Source organism: Canis lupus, chromosome 22, assembly GCF_048164855.1.
Source record: "Canis lupus baileyi chromosome 22, mCanLup2.hap1, whole genome shotgun sequence".
NCBI classification, from domain to species: Eukaryota; Metazoa; Chordata; class Mammalia; order Carnivora; family Canidae; genus Canis; species Canis lupus.
The window spans coordinates 7,376,651-7,404,586 of NC_132859.1; the positions used below are offsets into that span (position 1 = coordinate 7,376,651).

The 27,936-nt window shown below is 38.9% G+C and overlaps 2 protein-coding genes and 2 long non-coding RNA genes across 4 annotated transcripts in view; 3 read left to right on the plus strand and 1 right to left on the minus strand.

Moving 5' to 3' along the window:
* EIF2A (eukaryotic translation initiation factor 2A) overlaps nucleotides 1-4,931 on the minus strand; it is a 34,017-nt gene extending 29,086 nt beyond the window's left edge. The window contains exon 1 of the mRNA XM_072792292.1: nucleotides 4,782-4,931. Coding sequence (XP_072648393.1) covers nucleotides 4,782-4,809 — 28 coding nt within the window. The 5' untranslated portion in view covers nucleotides 4,810-4,931. The remainder of the gene's footprint in view (nucleotides 1-4,781) is intronic.
* LOC140613838 (uncharacterized) lies at nucleotides 4,066-4,783 on the plus strand. Its single transcript, XR_012014726.1, has 2 exons — nucleotides 4,066-4,438; nucleotides 4,528-4,783. It is a non-coding gene; the product is annotated as an uncharacterized lncRNA (long non-coding RNA).
* Nucleotides 4,932-5,188: 257 nt separating the features above from the next.
* Nucleotides 5,189-9,354, plus strand: SERP1 (stress associated endoplasmic reticulum protein 1). Its single transcript, XM_072792294.1, has 3 exons — nucleotides 5,189-5,532; nucleotides 5,738-5,813; nucleotides 7,324-9,354. Exons 1-3 carry the CDS (start codon nucleotides 5,449-5,451, stop codon nucleotides 7,362-7,364), a joined length of 201 nt encoding a protein of 66 aa, XP_072648395.1. The 5' UTR covers nucleotides 5,189-5,448; the 3' UTR covers nucleotides 7,365-9,354.
* Nucleotides 9,355-26,216: 16,862 nt separating this feature from the next.
* The window catches only part of LOC140613839 (uncharacterized), a 31,185-nt gene continuing 29,465 nt past the window's right edge, over nucleotides 26,217-27,936 (plus strand). The window contains exon 1 of the long non-coding RNA XR_012014727.1: nucleotides 26,217-26,317. This is a non-coding gene — a long non-coding RNA (uncharacterized lncRNA). The remainder of the gene's footprint in view (nucleotides 26,318-27,936) is intronic.

A 27,936-nucleotide genomic window follows, 5' to 3' on the forward strand; every position in this document is an offset into this window, starting at 1 on the left:
TTCATAACAGATATGTCTATTTTAAGGGGACTAATTATCAATTGAATTCATCATAAAAATCATATTGAATCACTACATCTTGTTCATACATATAAACCACTACTTACAACAAATACTTTATTTCACACCTCCTTACACAGAAGCATGACTATGAAAAAGTGCTGTAAGACATTTTGGAAACACCAAGATACTTTACTGGATATAATCAGTTTGAGTAACTTATACAAGAATAAATAGATATACAAAGTTTATTAGAAGACACACAAAATCGGATTCATAACAGAACATAAACTGTATTACAAGTTAACAAAGCAAAAATAAATAGGGATCCAAAAGTTCTTTTCAATAACAAAAACAATTTTTCCACATGTGGCTTTCTAATGAGGAATTCATTTTAATTAGAAGTGACCAAATCTGAGAAACATTGAAAAGAATACAGAGATAGTTTAATACAGTGTACTGAGAGTTAATGTGATCCCTTGTTTTTAATGATTTTCCCCTTTAATCAAAGGCCATCTGGAAACATGTTTTATTAGGGAGAGAAACCCAAAACGCGAACAGTTCTTATCAATAAAGTGATAAATACCAGAGTTTCACACAGAAAAACTGTTTAAAAACAATCATATTAAATATTGCACTTAAATAATCTTTTTAAATATTAGCAGCCTTTCTGGTTACTGTATACCATTTATTGCTCTAGGCCTGAGTTAATGAGAAAACTATTAGGCTCCAATAAACAAGGGTCCTATGCCTGGGACATAAGGATCACTATAATGGAAAACTTTCCAACCCTTACATCCACTGCAGTACCTATCAATGTAGGACAATGACTCTATTTTGAATAAATTATCTCAGTGTCCTCAACCAGGCAAGCTGATCAGATATATGGGTTTCATATAAAGCCATCAGAATCTGGAAGATTCTAATTTTCAGGGGAAACTATCCTAAGGTGAGAACAGAATTTGGTTCTGGTGATTCAAATAAAAGTTGATTCAAAAATGAGAAAGATCTAGCCAAGCCAAGCCAAAGACAGCCAGCATGCACTGAGACTGGCAAAAAATGTGCTTCCCTTTAGGTGGCCGAGCTGGTTGAGTTCCAGGTAAACCTGGAGAATGTCAGCCTGAGAATGAATTTTGTTTTAAAAATTGATTGTTTTGAGAGAGAGAGAGAGAGAGAGAGAGAGAACGAACATATACAAGCAGGAGGAAGGGCAGAGGGAGAGGGAAAGAATGCCAAGCAGACCTCCCACAAAGCGTGGAGCCCCAAATGCCAAGAGCTAGAGCTGGATCTCACAACTTGGGAGACCATGACCTGAGCTGAAGTTGAGAATCAGATGCTCAATGGAATTAGCCACCCAGGTATGCTCTCTCTGGCCTTGTCATTTCCAATAAAAATTGTGATAACAGAATTTACTGGACAATGTCCAAATTATTCCAAACTCCAAAAATCCCACAAGTCTAAGTTTAAAAAACGATTCTGAAAGTAAAAGAATCTATTATTTAAAAAAATTTTTTTATTGGAGTTCAATTTGCCAACATACAGCATAACACCCAGTGCTCATCCCACCAAGTGCCCCCCTCAGTGCCCATCACCCAGTCACCCCAAACCCCCCCCCGGCCACCTCCCCTTCCACTACCCCTTGTTCATTTCCCAGAGTTAGGGTTCTCTCATGTTTTGTCACCCTCACTGATATTTTCACTCATTTTCTCTCCTTTCCCTTTATTCCCTTTCACTAATTTTTATATTCCCCACATGAATGAGATCATATAAAAGAATCTATTATTCACTGAAATATCTATACTAACAGTGTTTAAAGAATTAATCAGTGTGTTCAAGTAAAAGAAAAATGGACCATGGAGTTGCATGGCTGAGTATAATCCTGATTCTGCCAATTTACAATGTATCTCTGGGCCTCTATGAATATGAGAATCTAAGGGATAGACTGACTAGCTAACCTTCAAGTTCTTACAAAGTGTCTGATTTTAAGCATCGTTAAGAAAAGTGTCATTCTTTGTAAATCTGACTATAAACGAAGTGGTCATCCTTTATGAATTTGCTCTTCCATCAAACACTGAGGATGTCTGTTGTTTACCATGCACTGTACTTGGTACTGAGAAGACAGGGATGAGTAACACTCTGCCCCCACCAAGGAGTTCACAGTCTAGCAAGGCAGAAAAGCCTCTAAGCAACCAGGTAATTAACCTAAGCGAAAAGTGAAAAAAAAAAAAAAAATTTAAGTATGTATGTACACATATATATATACACACACATATATATATGTACAAAAACAGCCTGGGATTAACAGATCATATGAGGAAAGTGGAGAAAGGCTTCAAAAAGCAATTATTTTTGAAATGAATTTTATTCACTTACTTTTATTATCTATTTATTTATTTGAAAGTGAGTGAGAGAGCCCACAAGCAGGAGCAGAGGGAGAGGGAGAAGCAGACTCCCCGCTGAGCATGGTGCATCATGAGGGGGGCTCCACCCCAGGACTCCCAGGATTGTGACTTGAGCTGAAGGCAGACACTTAACCAACTGAGCCACCCAGGGGCCCCTGAAATGAATTTTAAAAGATGAAAAGAAGTAGGCCAAATCAAGAGGAACAGCATAGTCCTAGACTGAAGATGTAGATTTTTTGAGGGTTTTATAAGCAGTAGGATATTGATGGAGTACGAATTGGGGGGGGGGGGGGGAGGAAATGCAAAGAGCTTTTCAAGGATTATGAAGGGTTCCACACGCTATGCTAGACAGGATGGAATTCACCCTGTAAGCATGGAGAAGACCCTGTAAGGATTTTTAAAGGAGAGGAAAATCTACCAGATATTTTTTTTAATGTACTATTTTTTTTATTAGACTTCAATAAGCATTTAGAATTCCAAAACTGTGAATAGCATACTAGTGATCTTTATGAAGGGGCGGGGGATTTCACTTAAGCATGTAATTAAGCCTTTTAACAACATCGCCCGACATGTCATCTAACAAGTTATAGTCAGTATTTGATAGATATTTGATGAAGGAATTGCGGATAGTCAAGACTGATAGGAGCGGATGTGGTGCTTAACAACAAAAGTCTTAAAACGGGGATCCCTGGGTGGCGCAGCGGTTTGGCCCAGGGCGCGATCCTGGAGCCCCAGGATCGAATCCCACGTCGGGCTCCCGGTGCATGGAGCCTGCTTCTCCCTCTGCCTGTGTCTCTGCCTCTCTCTCTCTCTGTGTGACTATCATAAATAAATAAAAATTAAAAAAAAAAAAAAAAAGTCTTAAAACGGAGGATGCCAAAAAGTGCCACAGCTTTTTAGGATTCAAGTCTCAGGGGGACATAACCCCCATCTTCAAAAGGAGACAACCTTCCGGGAACCTGGGTGGCTCAGTGGTTGAGCTTCTGCCTTTGGCTCCTGTAGTGACCGGAGGCAGGGGGGGGGAGGGGGGCTGGGTTCGAGTCCTGCATCAGGTCTCGATGCAGGTCTCGGCCCAGGGCGTGACCCCGGAGTCCCGGGATCGAGTCCCGCGTCGGGCTCCCTGCGTGGAGCCTGCTTCTCCCTCTGCCTCCATGTCCCTGCCTCCCTCTCAGTGCATCTCTCACGAATAAATACATAAAATCTTAAAAAAAAAAAAAAGTAGACCTTTCTGTTTATAACTTTTTCCCTTCTATGTAAGCTATCCATGCCTTTTAAAAAGCCTCTACCCTTTTCTCTCCCGACCTCCCCCTTCTTTACTTGATACTCATACGAGAATCCCAGCCCTTACCCTAGTCCAGTGTCCCCGGACACAGTCCAAAACTCAAGTTTAATCATCTTTTCCAGAATTATAAACTCTGCCTCCGCCTTCAAAGTGTCAGGAATATTCTCATGTTCAAATTCGAAAATGCTCATGACCATGTCAACCTCAGACGCTTCTTTCTCTTTCTTTCTATTTATTTGTTTGTTTGTTTGATTTTCTTTACTTATTCATGAAAGACACAGATTTATTGATTTATTGATTTATTTATTTATTTATTTATTTATTTATTTATTTATAAGATTTTCTTTACTTATTCATGAGAGACTCAGAGAGAGAGGCAGAGACCCAGGCAGAGGGAGAAGCAGGCTCCGTGCGGGGAGCCCGACGCGGGACTCGATCCCGGGACCCCGGGTCACGCCCTGGGCCGAAGGCAGGCGCTCAGCCCCTGGGCGCCCCCCGGGATCCCCTGCTAGGCCGTTCCTATCACGGCCACTGCCACAAGCCCAGACCACACTTCCGTCCCTTTGAACCCACACTCCCGCCGCTCTGCTCTGTCTATTCGGTCCTGCAAGTCTCACTACAGCGAGGAGCACAGAATTCGGCATCACTCAGGTGTATTTAGTGCGTGTCGCTCGCTCCGGCGCTTAGTCGTTTGCTGATGTGTCTTCCTTATGAGAGACCACGACGTCTCCCTGTCACCTGGGTCCGTCACCAGGTAAGGGTCCGTGTGAAACCAGCGCGGCGGCCCCGGGGCAACAAGGCCGACTAGCACCTTCTGATCTTGTCCCCCTCCCTCAATTCCAGGGGAGCTTGACGCGACAGAGAGGAAGGACGCGGAGGCGAAGGGGAGGGGGCGGGGGATGCTGGAGGCCGGAGGCGGGGGGCCTCACTTCCGATTGCCACGCTGCACCAAGAAACCCAAAAGGCCCTCCTAAGCGCTTCCACAGCCCGCAAGGAAAGGCGGATCGGACACCGGCGCTTCTCGGGTTCTCCCCCACAGCGATCAACCCAAAAAGAAACCGCTCTGAAGAACAGTCCCTTACTCGGCCAGGACTCACCTGTCAGGAGCGGCGTGGACGGCGCCATCTTGTCCCGGAAAGAGAAACCCGTGCGCTTGGGTCAGAGTTCACGAGGGCCAAACCCGGCCCCTACACGTCTCCCCGGGCGTGGAAACCGCGCGGAGCTGCTTCCGGTATCACGAGGCCTCGGGGCCGATTCACTTCCGGGGGTGGAGAGAGGAAGGCCAAGGCGCCCGAAGGCGCACGCGCAGCTCCGGGGCCGCGCTTTAAAGAGCGCCGGGCGGGGCGGGGCGCGGGGAGGGGGGCGCGGGGCGCGGGGCGCGGGGCGCGGGGCGGGGCGTCCGCCTTCGGCCGCGGCAGGCGGAGCCCGCACTTCCGCGGGGCGGAGCCCGTGCAGTGCTGACGTTGGCAGCCGAACCCGAAGTAGTTCGAGGCTGCGGACAGCGCTGGCCGGTTGTTGCGTTTCCGTCGTCGCGGGCTCCACGCTCCCGGCGGCCTGCGGTCTGTGGCCCCCGCGCGCCCGCGTCTCGGCCGCCCGGTCCGGCGTCGCCAGGCCTCCCGCGCTCGGCTCGGCCCAGGCCCGGCGGTCGGAGCCAGCGCCCCGGCCTGAGAGCCTCCTCGCTCCGGCGGCCCGAGGGCAGGCGGGCAGGCGGGCGGCGGGCGGGCGAGCCCGACGGCGGCTGGGGCAGGTGGCGGCGCCGCGAACATGGTCGCCAAGCAGCGAATCCGCATGGCCAACGAGAAGCACAGCAAGAACATCACCCAGCGCGGCAACGTCGCCAAGACCTCGGTGAGGAACGGGGTCGGGCCCGGGTCGCAGGGCCGCGTGGGGGTGTCCGCAGCCCGGAGCGGGACGCCGGGGGGGGGGGGGGGCGGGGGGAGGGGCGGGAAGGTGGGTGCGGGAGCTCGGGGCTTCGGGGGGAGGGGGTCGAAGCGGGGTTTTTTTTTTTGGTTTTTTTTTTTTGCATTTGAAAAGGGAATTTCCATTTTTGCAGAGGAACGCTCCCGAAGAGAAGGCGTCCGTAGGACCCTGGTTATTGGCCCTCTTCATTTTTGTTGTTTGTGGTTCTGGTAAGTGGTTTTTGTTTTTTTTTGGGGGGGGGGGGCGGGTAGGGCGTTTGGATGTCGGGTCTGGGATGACGTGGTGGCCCGTCAGCGGTGAAGCCTCCCAGCGGAGTTCCCAGCTCACCTGCCGGGAGCCCCGCCGCAAGTCCCTCTCTCGTCCGAACCGACTCGCTTGGTCCCACGTTTGCACCGAGGGTGGTTGGTGCTCCAGAAACTTCTCACCGCCCTGGGTCGTGCTCGCAGGAGATCCGAAAGGAGGAGGTCAGGTCCTCCGTAACTTACGATCACGTTGGGAGAAATTTAGACTCAGAAACAAAAGAAAAACCTTCACGGGATGAGAATCCGGAATGTTTTTGCAGCCTCATTATAGAAACGTTTGCAGAAACGCTTATGAACGTGGACGTTGAACTTTTCATTTAACGTGTCCGGCGATCGCATGTCTTTATTATTGTCAGAGTCGGGTACGTTTTAGAAAGTGAAGCTCTTGCAGAGAATTGATTTCCATATAAAGGAAACAGACCTGATTTGGCAACTCTTAATACGTGAGACCAGTGTTTTTTAGATTAAAGAAACGTTTGACATATGGCAGGAAACCATAAGTTATCAAGTCGGCCTGCTGTTAAAGTGATAGATTCCTGCCCCTGCAAATTACAGAGGATCTTTTTTTTTTTTCCTCTTCGTTTATTATCTTAATATGCAAGTCTTCGATACTGAAGTACCGGTTTCTGTCTTTTACGCGCTGACATTCTTTTTTTTTTTTTTTTTTTTTTAATTTATTTATGATAGTCACACAGAGAGAGAGAGAGAGAGAGAGAGGCAGAGACATAGCCAGAGGGAGAAGCAGGCTCCATGCACTGGGAGCCCGACATGGGATTCAATCCCGGGTCTCCAGGATCGTGCCCTGGGCCAAAGGCAGGCGCCAAACCGCTGTACCACCCAGGGATCCCCGCGCTGACATTCTAAAGTTACTGAGGTTCCTCTTTCACCTTTCAGTTTGCCTGCCTCCTAAACTGACTCGTTTGAAGCTTTCTTGATAAATGGCCAAGAGCCAAGCAATTTATATAACCTGAAGCTTATCGAATTTCAGCTTTGTGAAAATGAGGAAACATGGTTATATCATAGTCCAGGCCTTAGAAGGACATTTAATATTTTGGGGATAAACCAAAATAATTCTTGTGCCGGAAAAACCTGTTTGCTTCAGTGCTTTAAGTTCTTTCTAAAATGTGCACTGCAAAATCTGTTAGACATTCAGACATAAAACTCAAGAGAGGCTGAAATTAAAAAAAATAACTTACAGACATTCGCTTGTTTTATTAGAGAGAGTAGGCTTGTTTTCATTTCTTATTTCAATGAAGTTATGTAGCAAAAAAAAAAAAAATGAAGTTATGTAGCATTTGCAAGTAATGCTAAAGGTGCTCTTGGATTCTTGTGAACTGCCTTAATAAGTATTTGTCAGTTGCCAGACCTATTTTATTCAAAGCATGGTTACTAAAACATGTGCTCTTTCTCTTTACAGCAATTTTCCAGATTATTCAAAGTATCAGGATGGGCATGTGAAGTGACTGACCTTAAGATGTTTCCATTCTCCTGTGAATTTTAACTTGAACTCATTCCTGATGTTTGATACCCTGGTTAAAAACAATTCAGTAAAGCATCCTGCCTCAGAATGACTTTTCATATCATCCTTCATTTGTCATTCCAAGGTTTCTTCACGAGTCATTCCAGGTTTTCTAGTCCATACCACAGTGCCTTGCAAAAGCACCACATGAATAAAGCAATAAAATTTGATTGTTAAGCTATAGTAGTGGACCCTACTTATTCAGTCAGTAAAGAGTAAATTTTTTTTGATGTGGTTATTAAAACAGTATCCAGTATAGATAATTAGAGTAAATCTATGTAGACAAGGTCTAGGTTTTGTTAACTCTAATGTGTAAATGCAATTAGCTTAATTTAAAATTTGGAGTTGGTTTTTATATGGCTAGGCACTTTATTACTATATCTTGAATTGAAAGCACACTCCCATATAGGGTCCTGTAACTGTCCTGTAATAAAGTGCTTATAAATGGAACCAACTATACAGTTAACCTAGTCTTCCCATGATCTTTAGCACCTAAATTTTTTAAAAAGCTTCTAAATGCTTAATATAAAGGGAGATGCTTATAGCTACAACTATTTTAACAATATTATTTCTGTTACACTACCTTCAATTTTGCATGACTAATTATACTAACCTGAAATGCTATAAGAAAACAATGTGGTTGAGCATTTTGTAACTTAATGAGTCACTTCATTTTCACTAAAATTACCATGGTGGAGTACAGTCAGGGAAGGTTTATGTCACCATTGATTTCACCAGAATTACTTTAATATATCAAAGGGGTCTACTATGCTAGACAGCATTTTAGGGAAAAATACTACTAAAAATGGGTGTCTCATCAGGGCATACTGATGAGTCCCAACGTGCCATAAGACATCTTAGCACGTTAATAGCACTTTTAATACCAAAAAAGGCACATCAACTAAAAAGCTACTTAGTTTGGAAATAATTTTCTAGATTGAGGATTAAAATTTTGTTAGGGTACTAGATACGTCAGACGAAGGTGCCAGCTGGAATTAAATGGATTCACTGATAAGGATCAGTCTAGTCTTCCCTTTGTTGTATGATTTTGTAGGTTAAGATTGATCAAAGTTTCATTTTACTAATGGTAAGGGTGAGAAGGCAGGGTTTGGGTTTTCTGGTACTGTTGAAAATTTTAAGTTTTGACTATTTAAATACTTGGTCATAACTTGAATTTAAAAAAGCACCTGAGAGGTGTCTATGCATCAATGAATTGGAAAGAAAGCTGCTCATTTGTTTTGTTAATCGCCTCAGGATATCTCTTTTAAAATAAGCTGTTTTAAGAGGAACAGAAGGGAAATCTGCTACCTAGTCTTACACAGTGTGAACCTCAGAGAGAGCTTCTGATACCCCTAACTATAGGGGAAGAATGAGGGAGAGGAGCAGTTTAGGATGTTTAGGAACTTAACTATTCAAGAATAGGGAAGGAGTCAGCCAGCCTTGGGCCAGCAGGTTTTTTACCTGCATTGTTACCTGCCTTTCTCACCCAGGAAATCAACCCTGTACTTGTTTCCCTCTTTGAAGCAAGTGTCTTGGTTGACTAATACTATTTTATTGTAACTTTAAAAATGAAAGTTATTGTTCTAAATTTATAGCAGGTGCCTTATTTTTGCTTTGAGTCAAACCATTCCATATTAGAATTTCCCCTGGTTTACTATAGACAATTGGCTTTAAGTAATTAGGGTTTTGGGCTGTTTTTTTTTTTTAATTGTACAATGTCTTCATTAATTTGACTGTTAAATTTCCATAGCTAGCAATCATTTTACATATGTAAAAGTTGCATTCCCTTTGTATTTCACGTGTAATTTCCTAATTGAGAACATTTTATATTAAGGATGGATTATGCATGTTTGGGTCAATGAAAGCAATGTCTTATTTGATTTATCCTTTAAAAAATAAAGTTCCCTGATTATTTGATGCCTTCTAAAAGGTATGATTTTACAGAATTCTTATCTGAGTGTGCTTTTTACAGTTAATAGAAAATTATTTTAAAGAATGCCTAGTATTGTACTTAAGTTAAAAAGTACCTTGAGACACAGATAAAAAGTTTATAACTGGGAGTAAGTAGCAAGAAGTACATTAAAAGCACAGTGGATTAAATACTTCTCTTCCTAGGATTTACCCTCATTATCCAAGTCCCATTCAAGGGAAAAAAAATCACAGTTCTTTCCCAGTTGAATTTTTATGTCATCAGTGTTGAACACAGAATGGTAATAATGTCTATTGGGGGATTGTCTACATTATCCAATAACTCTTTGTCGTTTAACATTTCAAAGAGTTGTCCATGATTTCATTGTATCTGTTGGGTTGTATATAATGTTACTCAAAATAATTGAGTGGGCTTCCAAAATAAGGAAAGATTTTCACTGTAACAGGATGTATTGTAATGGGCTTTGACTTCTATCAAAGAAGTATGTATCCTCAACTGCAGGGCCAGGGCTCTTCTCACTAAGGTTCCTGGGGTTTTGTTGGCACAAAGGAATGCCGTGTAGAACTGGATTGTGTTCTTGGGAGGTTCGTCAACAAAATTTTATCACTGTTGTAGCATCTGTATAATTTAGAACATCAAATTTTCCACTTAGAAATTGTTTTAAAGTTTGTCTTTGAGTACCTTTTTAGTTTTTAACTTACTGTTTTAAGTAAAAACCAGAACTTTAAGAAGCAGGAGTTGGGTTCAACAGCAAATTCAGTGTCACTTCGCAAGAGAATCATTTCCTGTCAAAACTTCATCCTACTCCAGGTACTTGTACTGCTTTATCTTCAGGTTGAATTAGGACAAAAATGTCCTATTTTGAAGAGTACTAATGAGCAATAAAAGGCTTAGAAGACTAGCTGAAGGGGAAAAATCAACTGTCTGGACTTAGATAATACAAAGTAAATTCATGCATAGCACAGAATCATAAAAATAGAGACATGGGCAGTTTAGTCCAACTGTCTCAATTTACAGATTAAAAAATTCATTTATTTTGTGAATATTGAGTTACGTGCCAGATAGGGAGGTAGAGCTGTGACTACAGGGTCCTGGCACTCAAGTATTTTTCAGTCCAGTAGTGGGAGAAAAGATAATAAAATGAAAATTGTAATCATGATCAGTATTTTAAAAGAAAGATAAAACCAGGTAAATAGCGTATGCTCTGACAGAGCTAGTTGAGGTAGAGCAGAAATTAGAAGCAAGTTTCTGGACTCAACAATACCCTAGAGAAACCATAAGAATGATTGTAGAATGTCCACACAGAACACTTCTGTTTTCATGAGCTCTTTACTTCTGCTTTTAGAGAAACTTGTAGTTTTAAAAATATGTTTGCATGTTGCCAACTCAAAAAAAAAAAAAAAAAAAAAAACTTGTCCTTTTATAGATGCAATTTCTTTTGAAAATGAATTTAAGTGACAAATTTACTATTGATATTTCCTGTACAGCACAAAAATAGATCAAATCGGTAATGTTATCCACTGTAACATATTCAAGAGTACATTTTTAAAAAGTATTTTGTTATATAATCTTACTGTATTTTGTTTTAAAAATTTCCATCTGTGATGTTGAAAAATCTTATTTGATAGTCTGGTAGCCAAAAAAAAAAAAAATGTAGTCATGTGCTCTCCATAGATTCTTTTTATTACGAAACTTCAGTGAATAAATCATGTGTGACTTTTTTTCAGTGTGCAAACTTCTACCTTGGGATGCAGAACAAATCTACAAATTTAAATAAAACTATGATTTCAATATCATTAAAAGCATTAGTAACAGGTTTTTCTTCTTTTCTCATCGTTATGAAGAAGTCTGAACCAGGGGAATGAAAATAATTGATTTTAGAGCCAGAGGGAACTTTTAGAAATTACCTTGGTAACCCATTTATTTTACATTTGAGGAAATGATCGAGTGAAGTTATCTCTCCCATCACCAATGAACCAGTAGCAGAACCAGGATTAGAAAACTAGTTTTATGGTGACCAAATTGGCTCTTTAATATGTCGAGTGCCAAGGAATTCTGATTCTTTAGGCCTGTCTCCTTTTAGTTTATATATTAATCTCATAAAACCCCATTAGAGTTCTCTGAAGGTATAATCGGAGTGTTTACTAAACTTCAGTGGCTTACCGCTGCCCTTGGAATGAAATAACTGTAGTGTTGAATTTTTTCAGGAGATTTCACAGCCTGGCACAGTCTACTTTTCAGCTTTGCCCCCCACTGCCTCTCTGTAGCCAGGTCAGCCCCAAAAGTCTACTTTCACTTTTCTAATACCTTGTGCTCTAGGTGTTTTTGCTCATTTTCTCTACGTTACAGTACTACTGATCCTTTGAAGTCTAGCTTAAATTTTACCTTTCCCTTGTCAGGGGAATTAGAATCCCTGTTTTTGGGATTGATCACTCTGGATGAGTTAGCATTTATTATGTTGCCATGTTTATTAGTTTTCTCCGTTTCTCGGCTAGAGTATAGAATCCTTAAGAACAAGTGCCATAACTTTTTTTTTTTTTTCATCTATTCTCACCAGCCTTGAGGCTGCTATGAAACTACACACTCAAGGGGAGCTCAACATTTTAGATGAAAGTGATAGAGCACCAGATGCCCTATCATAAAGTAAGAACATGTCTTGTAAAATAATGCATCCTTGATACGACAGTCATCCCAACTACTTTCGATCTTGGCAACCTCTGCTTAATGGCCGGGCTCGGCACCATCATCCGAGTCTAGCCTTGAAATGAACTCTCAGGATAAGCTTGATATTTGGAAATACATCAACAGTGGGATTTGTCCTTCAGGCATATTTGAGAACGGTTCATTATAAGTGTCATTGAGAAAACTATAAAAAGTGCTTTATAAAGAAAGTCAACACCTCACTACACCAGTCTGTCCAGTTATAAGTCAAACAACCACACTGTTCAGAGCAGGTGCCTGTGGGCTGTCAGCTGCCCTCTGTCCCGGGCCCCTAGATCATAGGGAAGGGACAAGGATGTCACAGTGGTGCATCTTTCTCCAAACTAGACCACAAACCCAGATGGCTCTGTTCCTCCCAAATCAGATCCAGCCCCTGAAAGGGAAAGCTTGTTCTCTTCACAAATTCCCTATGGCAAGGCCACACCACACTGATGAGCATTTACGGTATCATGTGGTTACCAAACCAGATCTACAGTAGACCAAGGAAACTCTCAGGGTCCACTGGGAACATGCCATCCATTCGGCCATGTGGAGCTCGGGAAAACCACCTAACTCCTGGCAGCCAGGAGTGCCACAGGACCAGGATGAACCACCAAGGGCCTACAGATTTGTGTTCTGTTACTTGAGGCACCAACTAATGAACAACTGTAGATGCCAAGGTCCAAATGCACCTGGATAATTTCTGACAAAGACTAAATCATAAAGCTAAATAAACTCTGGCAGTATCCAAGCGTGTTTCCACCTAGCTCCACCCTCGGTGACTTGTGCACAACTTCCTGTTCATTACAGACGAGTTACACGAAGAAGGAAAGTGTAAACAGTCATGTCTGCTCGATTGAGAACAGCGTCAGAATGCTTTTCAAGGAAGGGGGACCTGGCTGGCTCAGTGGTAGAACATGGGACTGAAGCCTGGGGTTGTGGGTTCGAGTCCCATAATGGGTATAGAGATTATTTCAAAATAAAATCTTAAAAAAAAAAAAAAAAAAAGGTTTCCAAGGCCAGATCCCTTTCTTTGCTAAACATTAAAGTCCATCTACACTGACCTGGGATGCACGGGGAGGTTGGACCCACAGAGTTTAACACCCAGCCTGTGTCAATGGTCTATTATTCAGAGTGTGGCCCACAGTAACCTGGAACCTTGTTAGGAATACGGAATCTTGGCCCTCACCCAAGGCCCCCTGAATCAGAATTTTCATTTTCACAGGACCCTTAGGTAATTCATATACAAATGAAATTTGAGAAGTGTTGAAGAGGGCTCAGAGTTCTGGTTCCATGGCGTCAAACAAATAGCTAACTTCCTTGGCCCTTGTTCTCTTTGCCTACAGAGAAGGAAACACTTGCCCTCCTGTTTCATGCAACTGTTATGAAACCTTAATGGGAAAATCATGTTGAAAATCTTAAATGCTCTCCGTAAATAGGATTCACTAACTTTGTAAACTGCAAAACCAAAACATCTCTCATAGGGTGAGGGACCTTCCTCATCAAAAACAGTAACAGTAGCCTCTGTATTTGACGTGGCAGGAAGTCACCTATTTTTTAGGGTCACTTGCCAGTCACACATCTCGAACTATAATTTTACTTTCCCGAAGAAGATCTATAGCATTTGGAAAGCTGAAGAGAAACCTTGGGGTTTCCTTGGGATACCTTGGTCTCAAAGACCGCTTGTCCACACAGTAATCCCTGCTCTAGAGCCTCTTGTGACCTCCCTTTTATTACCTCACGTTGAAATTGCCGTAGCAGTACAGCAGTACAGTACATGTCTACCTCAGACATGAAAACGGCCCTTGGTAAATATATTGGCTCATGAAATTTGTCCTTTGAAAAGACTTGAATCCCTGTTAGAAAACAGAAAAACACTTAGAGAAAATATATGGAATTTGATACCTTCACTTATTTCAAAAACAGATTTACGGAGAAGTTGCAAAGATACTACAGAAAGTCTCTTTGCACCTTCACTCAGCTTCCCCTAATGTGAACATCTTACATAACCACGGTCTACTTGTCGAAACTAAGACTTTAACACTGGAGTGACATCATTAACTAGATTAGGACTCTATTTGGATTTCACCAGTTTTCCCACTAATGTCCTCTCTCTGTTCTAGAATTCAGTCCAGGCTACCACATGGCAATTTAGCCTTCACTCTTTTTTTTTTTTTTTTTTTTTTTAATGAGCAAACTGTGCTTAATATAGGATATTGTGCTTTGGGTTTTTAAATACTGTGGTTATAAGAAATTTCCAACATACAAAATAACATGTCTACGTGCCATCATCAATATGCCACAGTTATTAAAATTTTGCCACATTTGCCTTAAATCTCTTTTTTAAGGTATAAGTAAAATGTTAAAGATAGGACAAAACACCTCTTCTTTGCCTTATGAAGTCAACGTAGGTCATTCACATGTATTTTTGTACCTTTACTACACATAAATAAATAATACATACTCTTGTGAACTTTTAAGATTTACATAGGTAATGTCAAACTGTACATTTTATATGCAATTTTACTTTTGACTCAACGTAATTTTGAGGTTTCTCCAGTAGATCTGATTCATTCATTTTAATTGCCACCTGGAGTATACTCATTATGAATAAGCCGCACTTACGTATCCAGGCTCCTGAGATGCTGAGGCTGTTTCTACTTGTTCATTGTTGTACTCTGGGCTGTAATGAATGTGGATGTTTATACATTGTTCCCTTGTATAAATATATATAGAATTTCTCTCATCTAGGAATGAACACTGGGTGTTATACTATATGTTGGCAAATCGAACTTCAATAAAAACAAATGAAAAAAATAAAAAAAAAGAATTTCTCTCATCTAGAAGTGGAACTTTTTATAAGATCTTATTTATTTGACAAGGAGAGAGAGTACAGAAGGGAAGGGGCAGAGGGAGAGAAAGGATCTCAAGCAGACTCCCCTCTGAGCATGGAGCCTGATGGAGGGCTTGACCTCAAGACCCTGAGATCATGACCTGAGCCAAAATCAAGAGTCAGATGCTCAACTGACTGCGCCACCTAAATGCCCCTAGAAGGGGGATTTCTGAGCATGAGGTATGTGCATCTTCAAATGTATTAGGTATGATAAACTATCCAAAAAATATTCTGAAAAGTTAAGTTTCTTTTTCTTTTTTAAGATTTTATTTACTTATTCATGAGAGACACAGAGAAAAAGACAGAGACACAGGCTGAGGGAGAAGCAGGCTCCCTGCGGAGAGCCCAATGCAGGACTTGATCCCAGGACCTAAGCTGAAGGCAGATGCTCAACCACTGAGCCACCCACGCGTCCCAAAAATTAAGTTTCTGTCAGCAATATGTAAGACTTTTATTTGAGAGCTCACTAAAATTTTATTTTGCCAGACATTAACTTTTGCCCTTCTAATAAGAGGGTAAAGTTGGCTCAGAGTTGTTTTAATATACATTTCTCTAATTACTAGCAAGGTTGAGCAACTTTTCAAGTGCTGATTCTGAAGCCTGGATTTGTACCTAGTTTTGTTTTGTTTTTGTCACTTTATCCCTGTCTGATCTTGGGCAATCTTTTTGATTCTATTTTTTCAATTACAAGTGAATTACATGAGCAAATACAGGCAAAGCACATAGAAAAGAGACTAGTATTTTGAGATGCCCCAGATTCACCTGATATTTCCTTCCCTAGACTTGGAACCATCTGCCATGATTCTTTTTACCAGGGTATGGTATTTCGAGATTACTGTCTGAACTCTAGGAGTGCTTATTGCAATTGTTTTCTCATTGTATTCACATTGTTTCTAAGGCTTTTAGCGAATGAAACTAAAAAATATGTATTTTTAAGGAAAGTACATCACGATTTTATATTGGTATTTCTAATTCAAATTTAAGATGACACATTTTCACTTGTGTCTCGTATTCTTTTTTTTTCTTAAATTGAAAATCTTGGTTCCTAACAACAATCATGTGATTACTTAGTTGCTTTATCCTACTAAATATACAGCAGTTTCAAAATATAATAACAATTTTATTAACAATATGATTATTGAAAACAGTCTTCTAAAAACGCGGTCTTTGCAGTTCTTTTTATAACTAGGCAGTGTTTCATGAGGGATATGGAGCCAAATTATTAGCTTTTAAATTATGTGAAATTTCTCTGTGCAATTATGCCACTAACTCGATATGCACTTAGGTTCATATTTGGCTAATCTTTTGTTCTATTTGGCTTTTCTTTTCAGTATTTTTTTTAAACAGCATTATTGATATATAATTCACTTACCATAAAATTCACCTATTTAAAGATGCACTTAAATGGTTATCAGCATATTCAGTAGTGCAATGATCACCACAGTAACATTTTCATAGCTTCAAGAAGAAATCTAGTACCTCTTGGCTATGACCACTCAACATTTCCCCACAGCCCCCACTCCATAACCTAATGCAACCACTAATTTATTATGTCTCTATATTTGCCTATTACGGACATCTCATATAAGTGGAATAATTTAATACGTGGCATTTTGAGACTAGCCTCGTCCACGTTAGCACGTATCAGAACTTCATTCCTTTCTAAGGCTGAACAATGTCCCATTATATGGATATGCCAAATTTTGTAGATCCATCCATCATTTCATGGAGATTTAGTTTTTTTCCACCTTTGATGATTATCAATAATGCTGCTATAGACATTTGTGTACAAGTTTTTGTGTGGACATATATTTACATTTCTCTTGACTATATACCTAGGAGTAGAATTGCTTGGTCAAATGGTAACTCTGTGGTTCAACTTTTTTGAGGACCACTAGAGTGTTTTCCAAAGTGGATGTATCACTTTACATACCAGCAGTGTATGAGGGTTCTGATTTCTCTATATCCTTGTCAATTCTTGTCAAAAGATGTCAACATCCTTTGTTATTATTGTCTTTGTTATTCTAGCCATCCTAGTGGATATGAAGAGATATGTCACTGTGGCTTTGATTTTCATTTCCCTGATAGTTATGTGCATTTCTTCTTTAGTGAAATATTTTTGGAGATCCTTTGCTTATTTTAGTTTAGTAAGAACAATCAATATAAGATTTCTTTGTCCTCTTAAAAATTAAGTAATTTATTTCTTGTTATTGAGTTGTAAGAGGCCTTTATATAATTTTAGATACTAGTCCCTTATAAGATATATGATTTGCAAATATATTCTCTCAGTGTATTGTCCTTTTAACTTTTTTGATAGTCTTTTGAAACACAGAGTCTGAAGTCTAGATGCAGTTCAATTTATCTATTTCTTTTGTTGCTTGTGCTTTTGTATCATATCCAAGAATCCATTGCGAAATCCAAGGTCATGAAGATTTACCCCTATATTTTCTCCTTAGAATTTCATAATTTTGCCTTTTATGTTTAGGTCTTTAATCAATTTTTAGTATATGTGCTGCCGAAGTGAGCACTAGGTCTTTAATCAATTTTGAGTTAATTTTTGTATATAGTATGAGGTCACGGTCCAATTTTATTATTTTATGTGTGGCTATCCAGTTGTCCCAGCACTATTTGTTGAAAAGGCTACTGTATCTCCATTGATTGTCATGGCATCCTTGTTGAAAACTCAATTGACAATATATGGGTTTATTTCTGGACTTTCAATTCTATTCCATTGATCTATATGGCTAGCTTTATGCCACTAACAATGTCTTGATCACTCTTGCTTTGTAATAAGTTTTGAAATCAGGAGGTCTGATTTCAGACCAATTTAGGTCCAACTTTGTTCTTCCTCAAGATTATTTTGGCTATTTTGGTTCCTTTGCATTTCCATATGAATTTTAGGATCTGCTTGTCAGTTTCTATAAAGAAGCCAACTTGTATTTAGGTAGGGATGATGTTGAATCTGCAGATCAATTTGGGGAACATTTCCATTTTAACAATATCAAATCTTCCAATCCATAAACATAGGACATCTTTTCATTTATTTATATTTCTTTCAACAATGATTTGTAGTTTTCAGAGATCTTATTTTATTTTTTTAAAGATTTTATTTATTTATTTGACAGAGAGAGAAAGAGAGAGAGCGCAAGAAAGGGGAGCTGCAGGGAAAAGGAGAAGTAGGCTCCCTGCTGATCAAGGAGCCCGATGCAGGACTGGATCCCAGGGCCCTGGGAACGTGACCTAAGGTGAAGGCAGACACTTGACCGACTGAGCCACCCAGGTGCCCCTCAGAGTATATATTTTAAACTTTTGTTAAATTTATTCCTATTATTCTTTTTGATTTCATTATAAATTGGAACTGTTTTCTTAATTTCATTTTTTATTTGTTCAGTGCTACTGTATAAAAATACAATTTCTTTATATTGACCAGTGTCCTACAATCTTACTAAACTCATTCATTAGTCCCAATAGTTGTTTAGTAGATTCCTTAGGATTTTCTACATACAAGATTATGTTATCTGCAAATAGAGATGGTTTTACTTCTTTCCTTTCCAATCTGAATGCCTTTTATTTCTTTTTCTTGTCTAATTACTCTGGCTGGAACCTCTAGTACATTACTGACTAGACATGGCAACGTGGCTATCTTTGCCTTATTCCTGACCTTAGGAAGGCATTCAGCCTTTCACCATTAAGTAGGATGTTAGCTGTGGGTTTTTTGTAGATGCCTTTTTTTCAGGAAGAGATTCTTGTTTGCTACTATTTTGTTAAAAATTTCTGCATTGATATTTATAAGAGGTCATGGGATAGTATAATTTTTGTTTCTTGAGTGTACTTGTCTGGTTTTGGTATCAGGGTAATAGTGGCATCAGAGAATAAAATGGGAACAGTTCTTTCCCCTTCTATTTCCTGGAAGAGTGTATGAAGAATTAGTATTAATTATTCTTTAAATATTTGGTAGAATTTTCCAGTGAATTGTAATAAGTTTGCAATATATACATACCTCAAATCATTATGTTGTACACCTTAAGTTTACATAATCTTCTATGTCAATTATATCTCAATAAGGGGGATCCCTGGGTGGCTCAGTGGTTTGGCGCCTGCCTTTGGCCCAGGGCGCGATCCTGGAGTCCCGGGATCGAGTCCTGCCTCGGGCTCCCAGCATGGAGCCTGCTTCTCCCTCCTCCTGTGTCTCTGCCTCTCTTTCTCTCTATGTCTATCATAAATAAATAAATAAATCTTAAAAAAAAAAACTGGGGGAGAAAAAGGGAATTCACCAATGAAGTCATCTGAGTCTGGACCTTTCTTTGTGGGTAGTTTTAAAATGACAAACTCAATCTGTTTTCCATTCATATTTTCTATTTCTTCTTACTCAGTTTTTGTCTTCTTAGGAATTTGTTCATTTTATCTAAATCATCTAATTTTTTTAGCATATAAATGTTTATCATATTCCCTTATAATCTTTTTTATTTCTGGAAGGTGAGTAGTAATGGTCCCTCTTTGATCTGAACTTTCTCTCTCTTCTTCTTGATCAATCTAGCTAAAGGTTTGTCAACTTTGTTGTGCTTTTCAAAGAACCAACTTTTTGGTTTATTAATTTTCTCTATTATTTTTCTACTCTCTACTTCTTTCATTTCTGTTACATAGCCGCTGATATTCTTGGCTTGCTTGTCTCTGCATGGAAACTCTGCTTTATGAATGAGCTGGGGCAAGAGGAATCAGACCCCAGTACTTTTGGTGTGCCAAACACAACATAGAGTCTCTGTCTCATGAGTGGGAGCTGGGTAGGAGAAGGAAAACCCTGTGTTTTTGGCTGTATCCATCTGGAATGGAGTTTCCATCATTCTGAGTTTCAAAGGAGAGGGAGAGGGTCATGGTTCAGATGTCACAGATTCTTACTGTTATTACTAAGCTTTAGCGGGTTTTGTTGAATAAATGTTTCTTCATTTGCTAAATGGCCTAATGACCATTTCTAGAGAATGAAGATTTAAAAGTGATTTCCACCAATGTCACTGTGGAGAGGGAACACAGAGGTCTTAATATTGCCATGCCAGAAGTACACCCTTAAGGGTTCCTTTTTAATTTTTAAATTTGATTGTACAAATATATCACATATTTACACAATTCTAAACTTAAATCTATTGAACAAAATATATTTAGAGAAATCCATTCCTATTCCTGCCCTTTCCACTCTGTTGCATCTGCCTACTGATAAAGTAAATTTTTAAAATTGAGATATAATTAATATGTTTTAACATTCATCCTTTTTAAAGAGTACAGATTCAGTGGGTTTTAGTGTATTTTAAAACTTGTGCAGCAATCGCTAACTAATTTTAGAATACTTCACTTTCACCAAAAGAAATCTCCTTTAGCAGTCCCCTCAAATTCCCCACTCCTCCCAGCCCCTGGCAATCACTAATCTACTTTGTTTCTTTGTGAGTTTGTCTATTCTGAACTTCTCAGATCAATGGAATTATATACAATATGTGGCCTTTTGTGATGGACTAATTTCACTTAGCATAATGTGTTCAGTGTTCCTTTTCCATGGCTGAATAATATTCCATTGTGTGGATATAGCACAACTGTTTACTCATTCATAAGTAGATGGACATTTGGGTTGTTTCCATTTTTGGCTATTATGAATAATTCTGCTATGAACATTCATATTCAAGTTTCTGTGTGGACATATGGATGTTCTTTTCTCTTCAGTATATATCTAGGAGTGGGAATTGCTCTTTTTTTAAAAGAGTTTTTGTTTTATTCCATTAATTCTATCTATCCTCTACCTATCTAGATATGCATCACATCTACTTTCTTAGATAAATGGTAGCATTATACACATATGCTTTTCTTCACTTTCTTTTTTTCATTTAAATCATATCCAGGAATGGGGCACTGGGGTGGCTCAGTTTGTTTAGCATCGGCCGTTAGCTCAGGTCAGGATCCAGAGGTCCTGGGATCGAGCCCTGCATTGGGCTCCCTGCTCAGCAGGAGAGTCTGCTTCTCCCTCCCCGTCTGCCTCTGCTCGTGTGTACTCTCGCTGTCACCCACTCTATCTCTCAAATAAATAAATGAAATCTTTAAAAGAAATAAATAAAATATAACAAGGAAGACAAAATTAAAAGTATACGTGCTGGGCATCAGGCCATATCAGTATATAAAGATATTCCTCACTTCATTTTACAGCTGAATGATCAGGATGTGCCATGATTTATTCACCTTCAACCAAAAACCTTTTCATAGATATTTGTTTTATAGTCTCTTGCTATTAAAAAATGAACTGGAATAAATTGCCTTATAGTATATGCCTTTTGCAAATGCATATTTTCATTCAGTTCTTAAATTTTATTTTTTATTTTTTTTAGTTCTTAAATTTTAATTCCAGTATAGTTAACATATAATGTTATGTTAGTTTCAGGTGTACAACAATTTTTTTTTTGGTGTACAACAATTCTATGCATGACTCAGTGCTCATCATGATCAGTGTACTCTTTAACCTCATCACCTATTTCACCCATCCCCTCTCCAACCTCTGCTCTGGTGACCATCAGTTTGTTCTCTATAGTTAAGAATCTATTTCTTGGTTTGCCTCTCTCTATTTCCTTTGTTTGTTCTTTTGTTTCTTAAATTCTACCTATGAGTGACATCAAATGGTATTTGTCGTTCTCTGACTTATTTCACTTGGCATAATACTCTCTAGCTCCACCTATATCACTGTAAATGGGAAGATTTTATTATTTTTTATGGCTGAATAATATTCCATTGTATCTATATACCACGTTTTCTTTATCTAGTCATCTATCAATGGACACTTGGGCTACTTCCATAATTTGGCTCTTGTAGATAATGCTACTAAAAACATCGGGGTGCATGTATCCCTTTGAATTAATATTTTTGTATTCTTTAGGGAAATAGTAGTGCAAATGCTGGGTTGTAGGGTAGTTCTAATTTTAACGTTTTGAGCAACCTCCATAGTGTTTTCCACAGTGGCTATATCAGTTTACATTCCCATCAACAGTGTAAAAGGATTCTTTTTCTTCACATCCTTGCCAACACTTGTTGTTTCTTGTGTTTTTGATTCCAGCCATTCTGACAGGTGTGAGGTGATATCTCCTTGTACTTTTGTTTTTTTTTTCCTTGTACTTTTTTTTGTTTTGTTTTGTTTTGTTTTTTCCTTGTACTTTTGATTTGCATTTCCCTAATGATAAGATGAGTGATGTTGAGCATCTTTTCACGTGTCTGTTAGCCATTCTTCTTTGGCAAAATGTCTATTCATGGCTTCTGCCCATTTTTAAATTGGATCATTCATGTGGGAAATATCAGAGAGGAAGACAGAACATGAGAGACTCTTAACTCTGGGAAACGAACAAAGGTCAGTGGAAGGAGAGGTGGGCGGGGGATTGGGGTGACTGGGTGACGGGCACTGCGGGGGACACTTGATGGGACGAGCACTGAGTGTTATACTATATGTTGGCAAATCGAACTCCAATAAAAAATATACAAAAAAAAAGAAAAAAGAAATTGGATCATTCCTATTTTGGGTGTTGAATTTAAAGTTCTTTATATGTTTTGGGTACTAACCCTTTATTGGATATGTTACTTGCCCATATCTTCTCCCATTCAATAGGTTGCCTGTAGGTTTTGTTGATTGCTTTCTTCATTGTTCAGAAGCTTTTTATTTTGATGCTTATTTTTGCTTTTATTTCCCTTGCCTTAGGAGGCATATCTAGAAAAATGTTGCTGTAGTTGATCACCGAGATATTACTGCCTGTGCTCTCTTCTAGGATATTTATGGTTTCACGTCTGACATTTGGGTCTTTACTCCATTTTGAGTTGATTTTGTGTATAGTGTAAGACAGTGGTCTCGTTTCATTCTTCTGCGTGTTGCTCTCCAGTTTTCCCAACACCATTTGTTGGAGAGACTTTTTCCCACGATATATTCTTTCCTCCTTTTTCAAAGATTAATTGACCATATAATTGTGGGTTTATTTCTGGGTTTTCTATTCTGTTCCATTGACCTATATGTCTATTTTTGTGCCAGTACCATACTATTTTGATTACTACAGCTTTGTAATATACTTGATGTCTGGAATTGTGATACCACCAGTTTTGTTTCTCTTTTTTAAGATTTCTTTGGCTGTTCAGGATCTTTTGTGGTTCCATACGAATTTTAGGATTGTTTATTCTTAGTTCTGTGAAAAATGCTGTTGGTATTTTGGTAGGGATTGCATTACGTCTGTAGATTGTTTTGGGTAGTATAGACACTATAGCAATGTTTGTTCTTCTAATCCATGATTGTGGAATGTCTTTCCATTTCTTTGTGTCATCTTCAATTTCTTTCATCTTTTATAGTTTTATAGTTTGAAAAGTACGGGGCTTTCTTCTCCTTGGTTAGGTTTATTCCTAGATATTTTATTGTTTATTGGTGTAATTGTAAATGAGATTGTTTTCTTAGTTTCACTCACTGCTGCTTCATTATTAGCATATAGGGATACAACATATTTCTATACATTGATTTCATATCCTGTGAATTTACTGAATTCATTTACCAATTCTAGTAGTTTTTTTGTAGAGTCTTCAGGGTTTTCTATATATAGTATCATGTCATCTGCAAATAGTCTAAGTTTTAAGGCTTCCTTTCCAATTTGGATACCTTTTATTTCTTTTTGTTGTCTGATTGTGACTAGTACTTCCAGTACTATGTTGACTAAAAATGGTGAGAATGGACATCCTTGTCTTGTTCCTGACCTTAGGGGAAAAGAATACCCCATTGAGTATGATGATTGCTGTAGGTTTTTCATATAAGGCCTTTCTTTTGTGGAGGCATATCCCCTCTAGACCTGCTTTGTTGAGGATCTTTATCATGAATGGATGTCCCAAAGACTTTGGACCTATGTGTTTTCATTTTTATTTGTTTCCATGTATTTTTAAAAGTTTCTTTGATTTCCTGGTTGACCTATTCTTCGTGTAGTAGCATGTTACTTAACGTTTATGTATTTTTCCTCTTTCCAGATTTTTTCTTATACTTGATTTCTAGTTTCATATCATTATAGTCAGAAGGTGCATGGTAGAACTTTGTTCTTTTTTAATTTGTTGAAACTTGTTTTGTAGCCTAATGTGTGATCTGTTCTGGAGAATGTTCCATGTGCAATTGAAAAGAATGTGCACTCTGCTGTTTTAGGGTGGAATGTTCTGGATATATCTGTTAAATCCATCTGATCCAGTGTGTCATTCAAAGCCACTCTTCCTTGTTGATTTTCTGTTTGAATGATCTGTCCATTGATGTAAGTGGGGTGTCAAAGTCCCCTATTATTATTGTATTACTATCAATTAGTTCCTTTATGTTTGTTATTAGCTGCTTTATGTATTTGGGTACTCGCATGTTGGGTGCATAAATATTTACAATTGTTACATTTTCTTATTGGATTGTCTGCTTAATAATTATGTGGTGTTCTTTGGCTTTGGTTACACCTTTTGTTTTAAAGTCTATTTTTTCTGCTATAAGTATTGTTACCCCAGTTTTCTTTTTACATCCATTTGCTTATAAAAGTTTCTCCATCCCCTCATTTTCAATCTGCATGTGTCTTAGGTCTGAATTGAGTCTCTTTCAGGCAACATTTAGATGGATTTTTTTTATTCATTCAGTCACCCTATGTCTTTTGATTAGAGGGTTTAGTCCATTTACATTCAAAGTAATTACTGATAGGCATATATTTATTGCCATTTCATTATTTGAGGTTGTAGAATTTCTGTGTTCCTTCTTGTCCTCTTCTCTCACCATATGTTGGCTTTCTGTAGTGATATACTAGGAATTATTTCTCTTTTTGCATATATATTATTGGTTTTTGATTTGTGGTTGCCATTAGGTGTGTATATAACATTTCTTCATAAAGCGGCCTATATTAACTTGATGGTGCTTAAGTTTGATCCCATTCTTTTGTCCTCTTCTCCCCACACTTAGGGTTATGGTGCAATACTATATATCCTTCTATTTCGTGAGTCCCTGGACTGATTTTTACAAATATATTTAGTGTTTTTTTTCCCCCCTTCCTACTTTTCCTACTCTAACTTATGGTCTTTCCTTTTCACTCCAAGAGTCTCCTTCAACATTTCTTGTAGGGCTGGTTTAGTGGTCATGAACCTCTTTAGCTTTTACCTGGGAAACTCTCCATTTGTCTTTCTGTTCTGAATCACAGCCTTGCTAGATAGAATATTTTTGGAAGTCCTGTCAGCACTTCAAATATATCATGCTACTCCCTTCTGGCCTGCAAAATTTTTGCTGAAAAATTTGCTGATAGTCTTATGAGATTTCCCTTGTATGTAACTATCTTTTCTCTTGCTACTTTTAAAATTCTCTCTTTATCACTACCTCTTGGCATTTTAACTATATTTTGGTGTGGACCTCCTTGTATTGATTTTGTTGGGGGATCTCTGTACCTCCTGGATCTGGATGTTTCCTTTCCCAGATTTGGGCATTTCTTTAAATGAAAATTCTTTAAATAAATTTTTTATCCCCTTTTCTCACTTCTTCTTCTGGGATCCCTATAATGCTAATGTTATTATGCTTGATGAAGTTGCTGAGTTCCCTAGGTCTATTCTCATTTTGTATAATATTTTTCACTCACCTGTTCAATTTGGTTACTTGTCATTACTCTTTCAGGTCATTAATTCATTCCTCTGCTTCTTCTAACCTGCTATTTATTCCATCAAGTGTATTTTTAATTTCATTTATTGTGTTCATCATTGATTGGTTCTTTTTAATGTTTTTTTTAAGGGTCTCCCTGATGTCTTCCACTCTTTCCCCAAGTCCTATTAGTATCTTTATGGTCGTTACTTTAAATTCTCTATAGGGCATATTACATACACCTGTTTCACTTATGTCTCTTGCTGTGGTTTCGTCTGTTCTTTTATTTAGGACATGTTCCTCTGTCTCCTCATTTTCTCCACCTCTCTGTGTCTCTTTCTCTGTGTTAGGAAAGTCAGCTACATCTCTTGCTTTTGAAGGTAATGGCCTTATGAAGAAGAGGTTCTATGGTGTCCTGTAGTGTAGCAGCCCCTGTTTCCTGAGACCTGGCAATTCAGGGAGTATCTCTTCTGTGTGTTGTGTGTACACTGTTATTGATTCCTTGCCTCTATCCTTTAGTTCAGTCATCTGCAGAGGCTGTCTTTGCCTATTGAGGGCAGTGTTTGCTCCCTGCTGTGTGGGGCACATTTTCACAAGGTGTGCACTGGTATTCTTATGATATGAGACCTGTCACCATTGTTGCCAAAACAGAGGTCCTGCAGAAGGCAGGTCAGAAGACAGTGCTGGTGAGATTTGTGCTGGTCTTCTGGGAGGGTCTGCAGTGCCAGGACTGAGGCAATCATGACTGGTAAGGGTGGATCTGCCAAAGTGCAGGGGGGCGGAGCTTGGTGTAAGCAAGCAAATGCTTGCATTAGGCAGCGAATGTTCACACTGCACTGGTTCCTACAGGTGGCCCTGTGCTCACATTGCAGGGCAGGGGAGGGAAATGGCACCTGCCAGTTTTTTAGTTCCCAGAGGGGCCTCCCTGTGATCCCTGCTTTTTGGGGCAATGCGCAGACATGAGTAAATCACTCTCCATCTCACACGCCACAGATGTTTTTCAAATTGCTGCTTCTATGCTGTATCTCTGCTGGCTGTGAAGCTGTCCCTTTAAGGGTGGGGACCCCACTTCTTAATGCCCTCTAGGTTCTCCCACAGCCCATTAATTTCATAAAGTTCCAGGCTTTAAGTTCTGCTGGTTGTAAGAACTCATGAATTTCAGCACTTCTTGCCTTCAAGGCCAAAAGTTATAGGGAATTGTCTTCCCTGTGTGGGCTCCCTGGTATGATAGTCTGTTTCTCACCCTTCTCTGAGACCTGCTTGTGTCTCAACCATGAATGGCCATGGTCCCTTTTGCTCCCAAACCACATCTTAACCCTTCTTACCTTTTTCAATATGGCCTCTTCTCTACCTTTAGTTGCAGAGTCTGTTCTGCCAATCTTCAGCTCATTTTCTGGGTTATTTACACTGATGTGACTGTTACCTAGTTGTATCCATGGGATGAGGCAAGCTTAGAGTCCTCCTTCTTTGCCATCTTCCCAGCATTCAGATGTGTAAATATATTTTTGGGATAAATTCTTAGAAGTGAGGATTTGAGGTCAAAGAATATATCCAGTTGGACATTAGCAAATTTCCTTCCATTCTATTTTACATTCCTAGCCAGTATCCCTATGTAGTTACCTTGTGATATATAGGATTGGAAAATATCAATGTATTCTCTATTTTTGGTGCCAGTCCTATATTGTTCCTTTGGTCAAATTGTTAATTATGTTGTTAAGGAACGTTTTTTATTAATTTTTTAACTTCTTGGTAAAAATTTATGGGTCTGTAAATTTTTAATGTTTCTGTACACTTTTACTCTAAATATTTTGAGGATATGTTAGGTGTATTTTAGTTCAGGAATATCTTTTTGATAGTTTTTTTCATTATGTAGTATATATACTAATAATGCTTTTTGACTTAGTCTATTTTATTTCATTTTGTGTGTAAAAAAATTTCATTCACCTTTGTTTTGGATGTTGTTTGTGTAGTGTCTTTTTCTATCCCTTTATGTTCAATCTTTCTATAGCATTATGTTTTGTGTCTAGTTTAAATAGCATATACTTGAATTTTGATTGTTTTAACTTTTGTTATCATCATATTCATTGTTTTATTTTGCTTACTTTTAACTTCCATTCCTACCTTCTGTTGGATTGTTTGGGACTTCAGATTCCTGGGGCTTTTTAAGGGTAAAATATACCTTAGTGGCACAAAATTGTCTTTATTATAATTTTTACCTGTGGCTCTTCTATTTCAGAAATTGGAGACTATCTTTTCATTAAGTTGTAGTTCCTTCCTCCTTTTCCAGCTTAGGGAAAATTTGAGAAAAACTTATTTTGTAGAAGTTATTTGAAATTATTTTCCCTTTAAGTCATAGTTTAAGTGTAC